At 30.8% G+C, this 18931-nt stretch overlaps 2 protein-coding genes across 2 annotated transcripts in view; one reads left to right on the top strand and one right to left on the bottom strand.

Moving 5' to 3' along the window:
• nolo (ADAMTS-like no long nerve cord) overlaps positions 1-18931 on the top strand; it is a 546982-nt gene that overhangs the window by 367377 nt on the left and 160674 nt on the right. The window lies entirely within an intron of this gene.
• On the bottom strand, positions 7403-14889 carry LOC143200474 (uncharacterized). Its single transcript, XM_076410909.1, has 2 exons — positions 14750-14889; positions 7403-7839 (listed from the first exon to the last, which is right to left on the bottom strand). Exons 1-2 carry the CDS (start codon positions 14759-14761, stop codon positions 7474-7476), a joined length of 378 nt encoding a protein of 125 aa, XP_076267024.1. The 5' UTR covers positions 14762-14889; the 3' UTR covers positions 7403-7473.

The following is an 18931-nucleotide window of genomic DNA, read 5'->3' as shown; positions in this document are numbered from 1 at the left end:
TTTTATTCAAATAAGACATACGGTTAAAACCTATGACATAAATTTCGTCCAAAAGATGCAGCGCTTTCTTCGTTTAATTTAAATGTCAAACACATTGTCTTGTATATTATTTCTAACAAAAGGTATTATTTTCTAATATAATTAACTTCTTTAAGGTCGCATATCTCTAGTAATGCCTAATTTATTTTTCGTTATATTTTGCTTCAACCAAAAGTCATAATTAAAGCACTCTGATGAGCCTCGCATTTACGGATCAATTATTGGAAAAATAGATGAAATTCTTTAAAATGTTTAAGTGGGTCGGCTATTTACATATGACGCATAAGACTGAAAAACTCCATAGTTTCCATTGCTTTCTTCTACTATTTTAGTCTTTTAACTGTTTCTAATACAATCTATATTTTAACTGATTAATCTCTAGTAATGCCTGTTTCATGAACCCATACCAATGCACATTTGATAGGAGGCGATCCATAGAATATTTTAGATATGATGTCAGGCTCATTTATTTACACAATCAAAAGTAACGCTCTTTGAAAATAAAGATTTCAGAAGATCATATTCGTTATATTTTGCTTCAACCAAAAGTCATAATTAGAACACTCTCTGATGAGCTTCGCTTTGACTGAACTATTATTGGAAAAATTGATTTACATATGGCTATCTACATAAGACGCATAAGACTGAAAAAAGTCCATTCTTTCCATTGCTTTTTCCTACTATTTTAGTCTTTTAACTGTTTCTAGTACAATCTTCATTTTAACTGATTAATAGTAAATATAGCCCCTTATGGTCATCTCGCTATTGTGGAAGTTTATGTTTAACCTCTATAATTTAAATTAGACAAGGTACACTGCTCGTAAATTTTCTTCTTTAAATACAAACGCCATATTTCACACTCCACTTTGCTACCTTGATGTTATCGCGCCTAAGTAAAATCTGTTAGCCAAAATGTACTAAGCCCTCTCCGGTTAATATATACCTTTTAGTTTTTTTTACTAATTCCAGCGTTTGTGCATAACAAGCTTAATTTCTGCTGTAAATTTATGTTGATTTTGGTACCAATTTGATCCGTCGATCATCGATTCTGTATTCCTATATTCAACAGAATTAATACGATGTCGTCAAAACTGTTTTTTAGTTTATGTAAGAGACTAAAATTTTACGAAGTTAAATCCGAATAGTGTTTATCAAGAAGATTTATTTCATATTATTCTTATTTCATCAATTTTATATATAAGTAGTTATTTTGTTAGACAAATTAAATATTTTGTCGGTAACAACTTCTTTTGGGCGCCCACTGCATTCACCGTCTTCGGTGCTCATTTCACCGCGTCTAGATTTAGCACACCAATCCTTGACGGTTGATATTCCTGGGGCAGTGTCCAGAAACTCGGCATCAAGCCAAGTTTTTGCTTCAACTGTATTTTTTCCCTTCAAAACACAATATTTTATCAATACGCGAAATTCCTTTTTATAGATTTTTTCACAATAACAAAATTTGCTTGACTCAAAACGCTAATATTAACAAATAATTTAGAAACTAATGATTCGACAGCTGTCAAATTTATACACGCATCTTATTAGGATTAGATTCTAGTAACGCCATCTATGTGTTAGGCTGGGGACTTTTCAATTGACCTGTTATATATAAAAGAAGTAGCTTATAGAAACTTGGAAAGTCTTCTGGTAAAAAATATTATAATACATTTTATATTAACATAAGGAAAAACTACATTAATATAAACAATCTCTTCATCTCTTCCATTTGGTAAATAAATTAAATGAACAATATCAAAATGTTACAATAACACTCGATAATTAATCATGATATAAAATAACTATTAACTTAAAATTATTACAGTTCTTTACTAAATGCATTTATAGTAAAGTACCAGAAGTACCGTGAAAATCAAAGAAACTTGAAATGCACTTGTAAAAGTAAACCACTATTTCGAATACGAAACTAGATCTAGTTCATTATATTTGAAATTCCATATACATATATTCAATAAAGACACTTCTTGATGACAGAAAAAATGAAGAGATTACAGCGAAGCTAAAACGACATAATGATTTATGAATCGCAGTAAGAATGTGTTCGTATTACTCATATTACTACTGCAAACTTGATTGAAAAATGTAACTAAAATTAAAATATGAACAAAAACTATAATATAGGAGGGTTACTATTTATATTTCGGGAATAGGAAAAAAACAAATAGTTAAGCTGTGAATATATTTTTATTGTTTTTCAAAGTACTCGCCACGATGATCGATACACTTTTACATACGCTTAAACCAATATTCAAAGCCTTTATTCTATTCCGAATGAGGTATCTTCAAAACATGATTTTTGAACCCTTCAATAGCTTCTTCGGGCGATGAAAGTCGTTGACCACGCAGTTTATTCTTGACGGATGGGAACAAAAAGAAGTCACTCGGTGCCAAGTCAGGACTGTATGGCGGATGACCCATCAATTCCATGTTTTGAGTACTCAAATAGTCTCTTGTTTGAGATGAAGAAATCTCCGGAGTCTCTTGTTTATTTTCCTTATTTAACCGAAGTTTTCTGGCAAACAAATGGCTGTGTACCAATCAGAATTTACTGTTCTACGATCCTCTAGAGGCTATTGCAATACGACCAGTTTTCCCGAAGAAACAGGCCAACATTTTCTTTGAAGTGCTCTGTGAGCGAACAACTTTTGTTGGATTTGGTTCATCTTGGAACACCCATACAGTCGACTGTTTTTTACTTTCGGGCTCAACCCAGTATATCCATGATTCGTCACCTGTCACGATTTTATAAACGACTTTCGAAGCACCTCGATTGAATTTCTTAAGCACTTCTTTGCACCAATCGACACGAACCTTTTTTTGAGCGATTGTCAAATTGTTAAATTCGCAAACAGCATCTATGTTTTCTGGCATAACAGCCGATTTTGGACGACCTTCACGAAACTCGTCGGTCAGCGAACTACGACCACGATTGAATTCACTAAACCAGCGATACACAATGGTTTTTGATGGAGCTTTATCGCCAAAAGTCAAATTAAGTTGATGCACTTTTGTTGATACGTATATCGTCAAAAATGTCAAACTTTATGATGGAACCGTCAGATGGACTCAGATGACAACAGTTTTGCCAATACCCGAAATAGAGTAACCCTCGTATTCCAGATGTGATAATATAAACAAAATTATCAGAATAAGGATTATCTTACTAGGGTGCATTAAATTTTAATATATCAATGTTATCATTATTATGATATGTACATTTTGCAACAGTATTGTATATAGATTCTACTAGATGATTAACATACTAGATAAGAAAACCAATAAAAGAACTCCTACCATAAAAGGTACATTTATAGTTCATAGGTAGTGTGAAATATACCAAATCCGAGGTAAAAGCGACAATAAGACGTGATTATATACACGTATTCATAGATCATAGCTAATATTTTAGTATCTCAATCAAAATCCTTATTTTCATTTTATTCTAAGTAAGTTATTACATCAAAAGTATAACATAAATTAGTAGATTTACATTATATGAATTAATAATGAATGAATTAGTAACAACGTAATAAGCATCGATTAACGCAAATTCGATTTTATTTCAAATAAGTTTGTCAACATTCAATTTCATTAATTATCCCAATAATATTAGTGATTGTAATCGCATTGTGATAAATTATATTTCAAATAAGAACTTAAAAAAATATCGTTCACTAAATTTACTATTAAACAATAGTAACGTCATACATAACCAATATAAAATGTTCCTCATTTAGCTTAAGTGCGCATGGGCGTATTTTTTAAGTATACTTTTAAAGATCCCGCAGCTCGTAACGTGATTAAACTTAATCATTGATCTGCTTATGTAACGAAATCCTATTAAAAAACACCCGAACATTTTAAGTAGCATTGATTCTAGTCGACTTTGAACTTGAATTATCCATCACAATGGTTTTTGATTGCGAAACGAGAGCCCGTTTTCGATCGATGCGATAAATATGACGAAGAAAGGAAACTAGATCCTTCCTGTACTAAAATGATCTCGTACGCTTCGTACGATCACGCGCTGTCATGAGATGCGGAAATCGAGATGAAATTTGGGCGTTGGTCATTCCGCCAAGGTTATAAACTAAAAATGTGCTCACGCGAATTCGTTAAGTTTTTTTTTGGCGTCGCAAAGCAGGATTTTCGAAGGATACGTTTATGGGGACTTGACGTCAGAAGCACAGTACGTCACATATTACCCACACTCGTGAAATCTCGATATTTATCTTTTAGTTCTGTACTTTTGGATTTGCAATAAAATCACTGTAACAATATGCTTTTTATACTGTATTTCTTACATTAATTATTTTGAAAACTAGATCATCGTTTCTTCATCTTCGTGGGTTCCGCTACCTTTACTGACAGACGAGAGGAAAAAGATCCTAGGGTAAGCATACATTACATTTCGCCGAAGTGTGAGCAATTTCAAGACAAAGGCAGTTGAAGATCGTCGAATGATGGGTAAAGCTTATGGCAACTACGCTCCATCAATTTCAAAATGCGAATACTGATTTCAAAGTTTTAAAAAGACAGAAAAAGACGAGGATTACAAATATTTACTCGATGAAAGCATCAATGAGGACCACTATCGACCGGAATATATTAGTTAGAGCCAGCACAGTGCTCGTGCAAAAAACGGCGGCAATACGAATAAAGACATACCAATGTTATTCTTCAGCGTGGCAACGCTCGATAACGTGTTGCAAAACCGGTGAATGCAAACTCGGAAACATTAAAATGGAAACTGTTACCCCATCTGCCCTATTTTCCAGACCCTGCTCCTTCTGATTACTACTTGTTCCGACATAAGTCGTGATATGTCTGATCGTCTTTTATCTTCATAATAAGGGAGGAGCTATTCTCTGGATCTTATAAAGATACCACAAATGGGTCGGTTCGTGAATAGCCTAAATAGATACATCGTTCCTTAAAAATGGAATCCGTAAAATGCCAAAAAGATGGGAAAAAGTAGCCATCGATGAATAAAATATATTGTACCGATTTTTTACACTAAATATTCAAATTTACAAACCTAATGATATATATTATGGACAGATATACATAAGTAATAAATACTACTAAGTAAATAACTGCAACAATTTATTCGTTAATAGTTCATTAATTAAATTATATTAAACAATTTAAAATAAAATAAATTTAAGAAATTAGCTTTTCAACTTTTTCCCCAAGTATAATCTCTGTCTTTGACTCTTGAGACAAGGTCACCAGTAAATCGTTCAGAGTAAAACGGATTGTGTTAAAAGAATTTGGTAAATATGTAGCGTACACGCCACAAAAACTTACATCCTCTTACGTCAACCTTGTATGTCCTTACATTTTTTTTCATTCCTACAAGTTGGGAAATACAATGGAAACAGCATCGAATAATTAATGACAAGAATTTGATTAATTTCATATTACAAAATATTATTGCAACAATAGAAAAATGCAATATACCATAGATTAAAAATAATCTTTATTATTAATAGTAATAATAACCAGTTAACTTTAAATGGTATTCACCATACCGTCAAGAAATTTATAAAAATCCCCTACTGTTTACTTTTGCTTCATAACTGAATAAAATATCATTGTTTCATCACAAAAACCTAAGCCATTATAACGAAGCAAGTTTGATGTTTTAAATACTGTGCTTTTAATAGAAATATGAATCCGTCTTTGTCAATTAGTTAGATACTAATGAATATAAACAACAATTTAACACCTTCAAATGTTACGATTCATATATTCTCCTACGTGATCAACTCTACTTTTTTTGACACATGCCATTTATAAAAATAATCGGAATTGCATATCAAAAAATCCTCAAAATGGGTACCAATTAATTTTATTAACATGTATCAAGCCGTATAATGGGTGGACCGCACAAGGTCGCCTGTTCGAATCGTTGATAATTTAAATAATAAACCACTAAAATTTGGTTGATATATAATCGTCAGTTCATTAATCCGTTTAAAGAATTCATTGAGCTTCAATTAACGTGATATCGATATGTTAGTTACGAAAAAAGGACACAGAATAAGTATATAGTATTGAATTATCTTTAAACGACTAGTAATTATCTGTTCCTATCTCCAAATATATTGCAAAACCCTAGAAATAAATTTATTATACTTATATGAATTATTTTGAGTGATTTTGTGATAAATTTAATGACTTATTTTAAAAATTGTGTATGTTAATATTACTTTTTTATTAGTATCGTATTTAATTAAGTGACTATCATAACTTAATGATCAGTCGCTAAACAGTGTTAACAACAAGCAATAAGATGCTTTGATGAAGTGAATGAATGAATCAATCAGTAATTTCATTGATCGCCAGTATGGAAAATGTTACATTTTAGAAAATGAAATATTGTTCATCTCAACATTCTTCACTCATCCAAGATATATAGTCGATTTCTTCTAAAAATACTTTTTGTGCATATTCGAAGCACGTCTAGATGAAGGCTTTCCTGTACTTACTCCTTATATAATCTGAAAAGTTATAACAGAATATTTTAGTGAGAAGGCGAGTAACAAATAACAACAATACTCTTAGATGGTGGAAAATGATAAAGCAAAAGTATGGGTTTTTTTTCCTTCAGCAATATAGGTCAAATTACCAAGGTGTGTACCAAGTAAGGACTAAGTTACACATCGTATAAGCTTCAACGCTTATTTTTCAGGTTCAATCACTAATGACGTTAAATTACTAGTTTGTTGCCAAATTAATGTTATATTAATGTAGTATGGATGTCTATTAAATACAACAGTGAACACGCGTCATCTAAATTGATGACAACAAAACGTCGCAATGTTGCTGCATTTTGACTATTAATTTATTTTGGCTTTGGTATATAACAACATTTTAATGTAAGTAGAATAATGAAACAAAAAAGTTATAAAACAGCCACAACAGTTTGTAAGTTAGAGTTGTTTAATTATAATTACATTAAACTCTCTTCCAAACCACCTATGGAGAAATAATACGTTTCTATTTGTTAATATATATGTAATATTATATACTTTTGTTATAATAATTTTTAAAATTTCTAATAAAATGGTGATTTTGGTAGAGCTATATGATCAGCGATATATTGTGAAAATTGGAACTATCAATTTAAATAACTCTTAAATGCTCTTTAATTTGTTATTGTTATTCAGTATATATAGGCAATAATAAGGATTTAAAAGTAGTGATTTTGATGTCAATGGCAAAGGACGGCCTAAGAACGGTTGAAACAGTTCGAAGACAATGAATATTAGTTGCATTCCTAATATATACCATACAATGATGAATAAAAAACTCAGTGATGAAATAAAAAACAGAATTAAATGATCCATTTATTTATATCCGGTTAAATTTAGTTGGAGACTACATTTTATGGTTTTGACTAGTCATTTAAGGACCGTAACTATAAGGTTTATAAGTTCCATCATCGTACAGTCTCTCGGTCAGGTCAGGAACATATTGTCCTTCGATTCCCGATCCACGCAATCCTAATCCAAGACCACCCAGCCCCAAGCCGCCGCGTGCCAAACCGGCTCCACCCAGGGCACCACCGCCTATGATGGCTCCAGGTACGACTCCAGCGTTGATACCACCAAGACCACCTCTTAAACCTCCCAAACCCCCAATACCGGCAATAGCTCCAGGAGTTCTAACTACTCCACCTGGTCCGGCGATGATGGCGGGTCCTACTCGGGCCGCTGTGAGTCTTGGGTCGCCTGCCGCTGCAAGAGCAACAGCGGAGAACAGAACAACAGTCTAGAAAAAGAGAAAAATTCACTGATAACTTATACTACTTTTGAAATAAAACGTGGATGGATTATTACTTTATTTTGTTCCCTTGGTAAGTATCCTCCCATTAGAATGAATGTATTTAAATTTCGTCGATTTATCTCAGAATTTTTATTAAATTATTAAACAATATTTAAATTATTTTCGGGGATATAGCTGTGTTAATGAGATGGCGCCTTAAAAAAGGAAACTTTAAACGCGTTTTCTTGAAACTGATTTTTATGACACGATTAACATATATCTCAGGTTCTACTCAACCAATTTACTTGAAATTGGGTACGAGCTTTGTCTGCACATTCTTCTATCATACGAAATTGAGCTATAATAAAATTTGGATTTTTGCTATTTCTATAGCTGCCGAAATTTGGCGAAGAAAATTTTATTTCACTTTTTTCTTAATTTGTATGATAGCACCACCCCACTATATTAGGAATTTTGTTTTCTTTTCGGATTCACATTATTAGAAAACCTGTCAACAAGGGTACGCCATTTTTTTGGGTCAATTTGCCCATTACGTTTTGAATTTTTAATTTTTTCAATTTTTTTAGGCATTCTTTAACCACTAATATCCCAATATTCAATAAAATGAATAGTAAAAATATTGTTTATTTTTTTATTTCACTTGCCTTTAGACTAGAATACCCCAATATAATGCGGAATAGGAGAAAGTCTTATGGAGCTAAACTTGGAGAGTAAGATGAGTTATAATTAGTTTCAGAGAATCCTTGTTAGTATTCGATTAACAGATATTAATAATTTTTGTTTGTTGTAACGTTAAAAACATTTTGGAACGAAATAATTTTCTTTGATTTTGAAGAAAAAATTTATTAATTGATAAATCGACGCCTAACTAACATTTAAATTTTAATATGTATTAGTTTATAATTTATTTTACGTTATTTTTATTAATATTTTAATAAATAAATTTATTTCTTTTAATAAATTAATAAATAATAAATATTTCAATTTATTTTTGTTTTTAAAGTTTGTAGTTGAAAATGTTTATTGTTATTTTATTAAGCATAAACCTGACTGGTAATTTTTACTTTTAACAAACTATTATAAAACACTGCTTGTGGAATGACATAAACTGAAATTATGAGATAAAATAGAAACTATATTGTGTGAGAAATATTATCTTGGTAATAAGTGTTATCGACTCACGATGATGAAAAAGACGTAATGGCACTCAAATAATATTCCTTCTCGACAGTTCATTTAAAAGGGATGCATTTGTAGTGAAAAGACACAGTGCTACTATAAATCATGTATTAAATAATGATCCTGTCACTGAAAACAATACAAAAACTCCAAATCATTTGAGTCACTTGATCAAATCACTCAATCAATTTTCTTTAAATCAAAAAATATTTCACCTATATTCAATACTCATTAAAGAAAATGACAATATAGGATTGGAAATGATAAAACCTTTTTTCTAATCTGATAATAGGATTGTTACTGATGAATAGTATGATTGTAACAACATTAAATAATATCAGATTAATTAAAATAAGAAGATCCATTCAATTTCTTGTAGGAAAGAAAGAAAGATCAATTTTGTATCATAAAACTATACTTAATAAAAGAACAAACTGCTAAAACGAGTAGTTAAAAGTTTTTTATACTATTATAAACAAAATTACTTAATTCACATAAAATATAAAATATAAAATATATATCCAGTAAACTCTAAATATATAAACCGACTATATCAACAAAAAAGTATTTCACACAATTATTTATTAATATAACTGAAATCGATTAAGCTAAAATAAACACCAACAAAAATAATTTCAGTTTATAATGGAATATATATTTTTTGGTGGTATAGAAAATAGTTGACAATATATATTATACAAATATTTGCATAGTTAATTATGTAATTTTTGAAAGTATACAATTCCGCTAAAATACATAAATTTGAATAAGTTATTCGACGAAAAAATGTAAGTCACGCAAGGACATATTATGCACGTGAAATGTGTATATAATTGAATAGATCTGTTAATTAACGTATTATTAACGACATGTTTTTGTTTCAGGTAAATAGATTGATTTATATTTCATGAAATTCGTGTAAGTATATTATGTAATTTCCTATAGTAACGTTAAGGTTAATTATTTATTATTGAGTGTAGTAATAAATTGTCATCTTAATTTAGAATAATTTATGATACATAATTACCGGGGATGTGAAGATAATCACGTATCATCAAAGTGTCCTCCTTTATATATCAGCACGTAAATGACAAAAGAAACAAATCAAGTAACAACTCAAAAACCGAAATAAAGTTTATGTTGAGTACAGACATTATTAATTTTTCACTCATTACTATTAATAGTTTAATACCATAGTAATATACCATAACTCCTATTATATACGGAGAATCATGGCAAATATTGTAAGTTATATTAATTGATTGGTGGATGTTTTGGTACAAGAACGATACATCATTCCGTTCGAAACGACTCACGCACTTTACGAATCTATTTCTTAGGGAATTACAGCTATTTTTAGTGAATTAACACCTAATTAATAGATAAATATTGTGTATATACCAGGTGTTTATATTATTTTGACCATCCTCTGTATATACGTCCTTTAAACAAATTGGAGGATAATCATAATACAACATTTTGCATGTATTTTTGATTGATATATTTAACAATAATTTTGGAACCGATATGTACTGAAATTAATATGGCGAATCCTATTTGAAAAACAATAAAATACTTAGTGTACAAGAACAAGCTGGTGGACAACTTAAAAACACTGATAAAGTATACTGAACATAATAGCCTCTAGCTTTATCCTATCATCTAGAAAAATGCTATTTTTTTAAAGAAAACTCAAAAAATATGGAAATTACTTAAGCCAGAAGTAAAGTGAGATTATAAGACTAACAATAGGAATTCTGAGATTTTTGGGTGAAAAACTGAAGGATGTAATTTTCATAATACTTTTTAAAGCTAGCTTTACACGGCCAATTCATTACTTCTCAGGCATCAAACATATATGCATGTTTAATTAATGTCATAGGTTAACACAATAACAAAAAATAATATGAATCAAAAATGAAAAAATCCCATGGTTTCTGAGCCTGCCTACTCTATAAATATGACAATGGGGATATATGATCTTGATGAGAAATCAATTTTATTAGAGATGTACGGCCACAGTTTTAACAAACAATTTTAAAATAAAATTTAAGTCACTTGTTTTGAATTAAGTATTTATTTTTTTGACGATATGATTTAAGATAGAATCTTAAATAGTGTTTTCATTGCACTTTTCACAACTACTCATCGCACAGTACAACTTTTCAAAAAAAAACATACATGCGTTAGAAACATCATATATATGTATATATATATATATATATATATATATATATATATTTGATGATTGGTTTATATATTTTTCACATGAAAAAAAGTTAATAGAAAGATAGTACATAAATACAAATTTCATTGAAAACAATAAAATTAATGGGACTAAAGAAATTAAATCTAGAAAACTTGTGAATTTTACAGAGATCGAAACAAATGGTACTCAAAGTGGTCAAGCTCTGGATAATAGGATGAATGCATCAAAAATATCTTAATCAAATTTTCTCGATTTCTTTCTGTGTCGGTTAGGATCTGATCTGATTTTGTCGTGATAAAAGACACCTTCCTTAGTCTCTTGTTTGATTCGTATTAATTGACTGTAGAGTTCATAATGAACCTTCATTTCCATCGAGAATTTGAAATTTGGCTGTGATCCAGAAAAGAAAACTTGATGTTGGTATATAGTCTTAAGTAACTGGTTTAAAACTCTATTATGGCCGATATATATTCACGTAATCTTGATTATTTTAAGGACTTTATTAACTTTCGTTAATTAATTGATCAAGGACATCGAAAAAATAGTATGCTTGTAATAGGAGCATTCTCTATTCTATTTATGAGGAATTTAGATATTGTCTGTTAATGATAAACCCGCCATTAACTGTAGAAACTGTTCCGACTTATTGACGACGAACAACTTAACGAAAAACGCAAACTATTCCAATTTGAATGCAGGTAGTCAATAAACTGGAACCTACCCCAGCAGTCTAATAGGGATTAACGTTGAACTGGATGTGTCCTTTGCGAACTTTCCAGTTCGCTAATTTCTTAACTAAGCAACTTCGGCAAAGTCCTTAGGTTAGCCAAATTCGTCTCGGGGGTAATAGTTGCGAAGCAGCGTACGGAGATCGTTGCGCCCCCTATGTGTTTAAGCCGAAGTAGCTGTAAACAGCACTTCCGTTAAGCGTTGTGATGGGATAACTGATAATGGACGTGGGTATTAAGTAGGTTTTTGATCGATAATTATTCGTTTATCAATAATTAATTTGAATTGTATTGGAATTTAAAACTTCATGAAATAAATCTGTAAAGGTACTCAAAGACAGAAATGAAAAGTAACCGTGAATCAGCTAAGATTCATTCGTAATTATAATAGAACATGGGAGGAATTAATGAACATTATCTAAAAATCAAATCCGTTTTGAGATAAGAAACGGTACTGGTATTATTAGTGTTTTAGACATGTTCGTAGGCAATGCATGGATTATTTACAACCAGGCAAACAAAGATGAAACCATTCCTCTGCTAGATTTTAGACGAGGGGTTTGTTCTAATTAGTTGAAAAAATCGGAAGGTGCGACGTAAGTAAACTATGTCAGGTTTTTTCCTGAGTTATTCTACGACCTGTCAGATCTGCCAGTTTTAGTCAGAATATGACGAGAAAGGACAAACGGTTTGGCAGAAAAATAAAAACACTTTTAGTGGTTAGTATCATACAAAATAAGCTTTTAAAATTGTATTTTAAAACTGTTTGTGACAGTAGTTTTCAAATAAAAGTGATTATGTTTCTTGATAAATTCTTCATATGGACTACAAAATGATGAATTAAAATCGACCCGCATAGATTTCACAACTAAGAGGATCACGCCTCAACTTTTTTCATTATCGGCATACTAACTCCGTATGCCAGTACAGCAAAATATCAGTAACAAGGCCCTGAATGTCAACTCAGATAGAAATACTATATAAACAAGAAAGGAAACGAACTCAACTTCAAGTCCAGGAATTTATTAGTTGCTTGACCAATATTCCCAGTTATCCAATTACAACAAGCTCATCTATATAGAAACTAGTAAGACCAGTATGTAACTATGTAATAGAGCTGTGGGGCTAGATTTTAGACGAGGGGTTTGTTTTACTTGGGTGAAGGAATCGGAAGGTGGGACAAGTAAACTTTTTCTGGTTTATTTTACGATCTGTCAGATCTGCCAGTTTTAGTCATAATATGACGAAAAGGGACAAACAGTTCGGAAGGAAAAGAAGAACACTTGTAGTGATTAGTATCATACAAAATAAACTTTTAAAATTTTCTTTTAAAACTTTTTGTGACATTAGTTTTCAAGTAACATTGTTTTTATTTTAATTCTTATTTTTTATAATATTTAATCATATATTCTCTTCGTCACATTTATAGGACAGACTGACTCAGCACCCACGGTAGTTTTTTATGTGTTAATTTTTTAATGTGTTAAGTTGGAAATCGGATAAAAAAATTTAATGTTTTTACTGCTTGGCAAGTAATGGGATAACGGTGTAAGCTCAAAATGTCTAAATTTTTCTCCAATTCATTATTATTCGACTAAGCTAACATAAGACTCTTATGTTCTTTAACTTCAGTTTGTACATCAGATATTACATCAGCTCCTTTTCATATATTACGTATTTTATTATTCTTTAAATAGGATTGGCCATCTTCTCTATTACAAGAGTTAACTATCTCAATCAAAGACCAATTGTCCAAATGTGCTTAAGTAGCTGTAAACAGCACTTCTGTTAATCGTTTCGATGATCAGTATTGATTGATAATGTAAATAAAATCTCCATGAAATAAATCTATTACATGGATTCATAATATATTTACTATTAATTACAAATTTTAATCTTCGTATGCATATATATTTTTGTTCTATTATTTCTACTAAAAATACAGTTTTTTCTAAAAATATTTGAATATTATGGATAAATCACAAAATTTTATATATAATAAATACAAAAACAATCTATAATACTTTAATTGTATGTACTTCATCATCATTAAAACTAACAGAAACACTTGTAAAAGTATTTTAAACCTCAAGCAGTGGGAAACAAAACCTTTGAAAGAATGTATTTGTCTGTAACTATTATGTTATATCAACAAAATATATTTTAAACTACTTAGAGCCTTTGAAATATTCATGTTTTTTTTTTGAACCATTACAATTTTTTACCATTATTTATTCAATAATATTAAGAGAAATATATTTTTTCTTTTTCTAAATATACGTGATTATTTAAATTTTAAAATGCGTTATAATGAAAGGCAAACTTGTAAATTAGATTAGTAATCGTTTAAAGTACTTCTCTCGAAAGGTAAAAAAGTAATTAATATAAAAGAAAATTTATTACTTATTATTTTAAATACTAATATCTGAATCTGAACTTCCTATAAACTTTAAGCTTTTCCAAATACATTATCGAAAATGCATATTGTTTTAAACTTTTCTATTTAGTAACATTGAATATGTACTGAGTTAATTTGCTTAAATATAACTTAGAAAACTAAAAATGTTTCAATTGAATTTATATTTGTCTTCTGAAATAATAGAAATTTAAAAGCCACAAGCTTTTTTCTAAGCTTAATATTAAAAACACGAATAAGTGTTGCAATATCAAACCCAATTGTTTTCGTAAGTTAAGATATATATATATATATATATATATATATATATATATATATATATATATATATATATATGGTTCTATTATGATTGTATTTACTTACCAGGGTATACATACTGATAATGCACAATCTAATTTTGCTTTACTGCATTAGGACATTGTCGTAACCTATTTTATATAGTACCAATTAACCTTGCCAATAAGTCCACACCCGACAGGAATATGTAAACAACATATATTTCATATATACATTATTTTTTCGTTTTATCAGCGAACAGAAAAGGCATGACGAAATATGAAATAAAATTGAAAATATCGATATGGGTGATATACGAGTTGTTTGCCGCGCATCCCTTATTTTTGGATGGAAATATGTTTGTTTATGGATGAAATATTGTTTCTTCGAGAGTACGGGGCACATAAAAACTGTCAGATTTTTTCCGTGTCAATACGGTTATGGCATATGCCGTAAAAACATTTTTTCTTTGGGCGAATCATATGTTGGGTACCTGATTTGAACTGTATATAATCATATGTAATGCAGAATTACACGGTTTTTTTTTTTGACAAAAGCCTGTATACTATTACAATTAGTTTTTAATTATGGAGCTAGTCAAATAAAAATATTTTAACACGATTTTCTGTGCAGAATTTCGATGAAATCGAAGACAGGCTTTGCTTTCTCGATATTGCACAGGCTTTTGATACAGCATAGCGTGGAAACATTCTATATATAATAAAGTCACATATCCCGAAAAATTTCGGCCTGTTCTTAGAATCTTATTTGATTAATCGACACTTCCGTATTGACCATGAAGGAACATACTCTGCTACAGAATACAGACTGTTAAGGGCTGGCATGTCACCGGGAAGTGTGTCGAGACCAGTTCTTTATATCAATCATCTTATACATTATATAGCACCCTTTCTAACAATAAAGCAATGTTAGCAATAGTAGAGACTACAGAGAATTCAAGCTGATATTACCACTTTTTCTGGATAAATTCTGCATGTGGACTAAAAAATGACGAATTAAATTAAGTAAATCAAAATCAACCCGCATAGATTTGATAAATAAGAAGATCACGCCTCAAATTCTTTTCAATATCGGCATACTAATTCCGTATACCAACACAGCAAAATATCTTGACATGTCGCTTGTTAATTATATTTATTATACGAAATTGTGGTCAATAATATTATAATATGAAAAGGGAATTCTGATATATATCTCGAATATACATATATTTTCTTTGTATATTTTAAACTCTCCTTTTTACCAACTAGGGTTTATCTGGAATTGACATACTGTTTAACGCGGACTCCGAACTACGGTCCTCGGCATTAAGCCTACCGAGTGGCCAGTGACAAACTTGAAGATCATCCTGGAAGACATTCGGTCTTACCCAGCCTGGTTACTCTTGCCTAAGGCCAATCACAAATATTAAACAATCACAAATATAAATTTATGACCATGCCCCAGCAGTATTCGAACCCGCGATAATCGCAACAGGAGGAAACGGTCCTGTTGTCTTTACCACTATGCCAACTATGTTAGCAATAGTAGAGACTACAGAGAATTCAAGCTGATATTACCACTTTTTCTGGATAAATTCTGCATGTGGACTAAAAAATGACGAATTAAATTAAGTAAATCAAAATCAACCCGCATAGATTTGATAAATAAGAAGATCACGCCTCAAATTCTTTTCAATATCGGCATACTAATTCCGTATACCAACACAGCAAAATATCTTGACATGGCTCTGGATTTCAGTTCATATAGAAAGAACATGTAAACAAGAAACGAAACGAACTCAACATCAAGTCGAGTAATATATTAGTTGCTCGATCAAAACTCCTAGTTATCAATTTACAAGACCATGAAGAAACTATGTAATTCAGGTGTGGGGCTACGCCAATGACTACAACGTCCAAGTGGTTCAAAGTTATTCAAAGGTATTGTGAATTCGTCTTAGTATGTACGAGTTTCTGATGTCCGTTAACGTTGACCTACAAATTGAGATGGCCATGGACAACAGTTGATTTACCGATTCCCATCAAACAAGACCCAAGAACGTCAACATGGAAGCGTCCAGACTTCTAAATTTACATATCGTAATGTCATTACACGTCTTCGACCGAAGACATCTGACCGAAGACATCATCATCTATCATCTGATCTTACTAATATCTGAACACCAAGTGATTCAGTACAAATAATCATGAATTGTACAAACAGTGGGTGCTTTAATTAAAAAACTTGTACCCACTAAATATACGTAATTACTAATTATATAATTGACCTTTCTTGGGTTGCATTATTTCATTTCTTAGATTATCAATTTCAACAAATATCTTTACCAAGAAAATGAAACACAATATTAGCGAATAATCATAAATTCTATCAATCATACATACATGAGACAACATAAGACTCTAATTTGCCCGTTCTGAGAGGTCTACAGTTTTATTTTTGGTCCGGAATAAAACTTGCACTAATTGATTTAAGTTATAATATTAAATAATGTTTTCATTGCACTTTTCATAGCTACTCATGGCACAGTAGAACTCAGTACAGTGTACAATGTATATATATATATATATATATATATATATATATATATATATATATATATATATATATATATATATTCTGATATATATGAAATAATTAAATTAATTTGATTAGTCCTCATAATTCCACTCTTAATTGTTTGTTATAAAAATTTTAATTAATAAAGTACCTCCACCAATAAATCAAGAATAATATAAATAAAATAAAGTAGGACACAAATTAATTTATGCAGTACCTGAAATGTTATCAGCAATTTTAAATAATTCTGAGGAGTTTATAATAGTAGAGGAGTAAAAGATATATCATTAGCCCTTACTAGAGGAAAACTTTATAGGAAAAAACAACATTGAGCTTCGAAATTTCATTCGCCAGACAGGTTAAATGAAAAATATATTGGTAGGCATGTCTTTTTTTACCTTATTATATTTTTTTAAATTCCGATTCGGGTGCGACTGCTAATTTGAAAATACAAATTGAACAGCACATATTTAGAGCTTCCCTATAGAAAAATAATTTTAGTTCATTAAAAAACGTTTTAATTGAAAATTATCTATATCATTATCATTATCATTAATTGGATGAATTGTTGCAAAATTTTATATTAATTATTATTATTACTGTATTTAAATTAACAGGTCAATTAAAAGTCCCCGGCTTACCATAGTAAAACACATTTTTTTGGTAAAATTTTTTTTTTTACTCAACTGATTTGCGTCAAGGGAATACATTGATTATAGCGACCCTCCAACTTTTCGATATTATTTTTGTGTGTACTATTTGACCTTTGTTTCAAAATAGCTCTCAGTTTCGGGCGATCACCTCCTCATTCGACGAACATTTCTTCCCAGCGAGCATTCTCTTGAGATCTAAGAACAAGAAATAGTCGCTAGAGGCCAGATCTGAAAAATACAGTGGATGAGGAAACACTTCGAAGCCCAAATCATGGATTTTTTCCATAGTTTTCACTGACTTGTGACACGGTACATTGTCTTGGTTAAGCAGCACTCTCTTTTTCTTCAATTGCGGCCGTTTTTCGGCGATTTCGTCCTTCAAACGGTCTGATAACACTATGTAATAGTCGCTGTTGATGGTCCTTCCTTTTTCAAGGTAGTCAATGAAAATTATTCCGCGCCAGCCGACTGTTGCGTTTTCCCACGCTTTGAAGCGGGTTCAACGTGTGCAGTCCACTCGGATGACTGTCCATTGTACTTGGTAGTGAAATGATGGAGCCATATTCCATCCATTGTCACATATCGACGTAACAACTCGGGTTTATTACGCTTGATCATCTTCAAACACTGCTCCGAATCATCAACTCGTCGTTGTTTTTGGTCAAAAGTGAGCTCACGTGCCATCCACTTTGCACAGAGCTTTCTCATACCTAAATATTCGTGAATAATATGATGTGCACGTTCAATTGATATCTTTAGAGTAACTACTAGAGAGCATCTTTAGAGTATTTCTTTTAATTTCATTTTACGGTCATTCAAAATCATTTTGTGGATTTTTTAATTGTTTTCCTCGTTAACAACCTCTTTTGGGCGTCCACTGCATTCACCGTCTTCGATACTCATTTCACCACGTCTAAACTTAGCATACCAACCAATCCTTGATGGTTGATTTTCATGGAGCAGTGTCCGGAAACTCGGCATCAAGCCAAGTTTTTGATTCAACTGTTTTTTTTCCTTTCAAAAAGCAATATTTTAT

This window comes from Rhynchophorus ferrugineus, unplaced genomic scaffold, assembly GCF_030347505.1.
Source record: "Rhynchophorus ferrugineus isolate W39M unplaced genomic scaffold, kcgeb_rfMv2 rfM8, whole genome shotgun sequence".
Lineage (NCBI taxonomy): Eukaryota > Metazoa > Arthropoda > Insecta > Coleoptera > Curculionidae > Rhynchophorus > Rhynchophorus ferrugineus.
The sequence above is the reverse complement of the archived record's forward strand: the minus strand, read 5'-3'. Positions and strand labels throughout refer to the sequence as shown.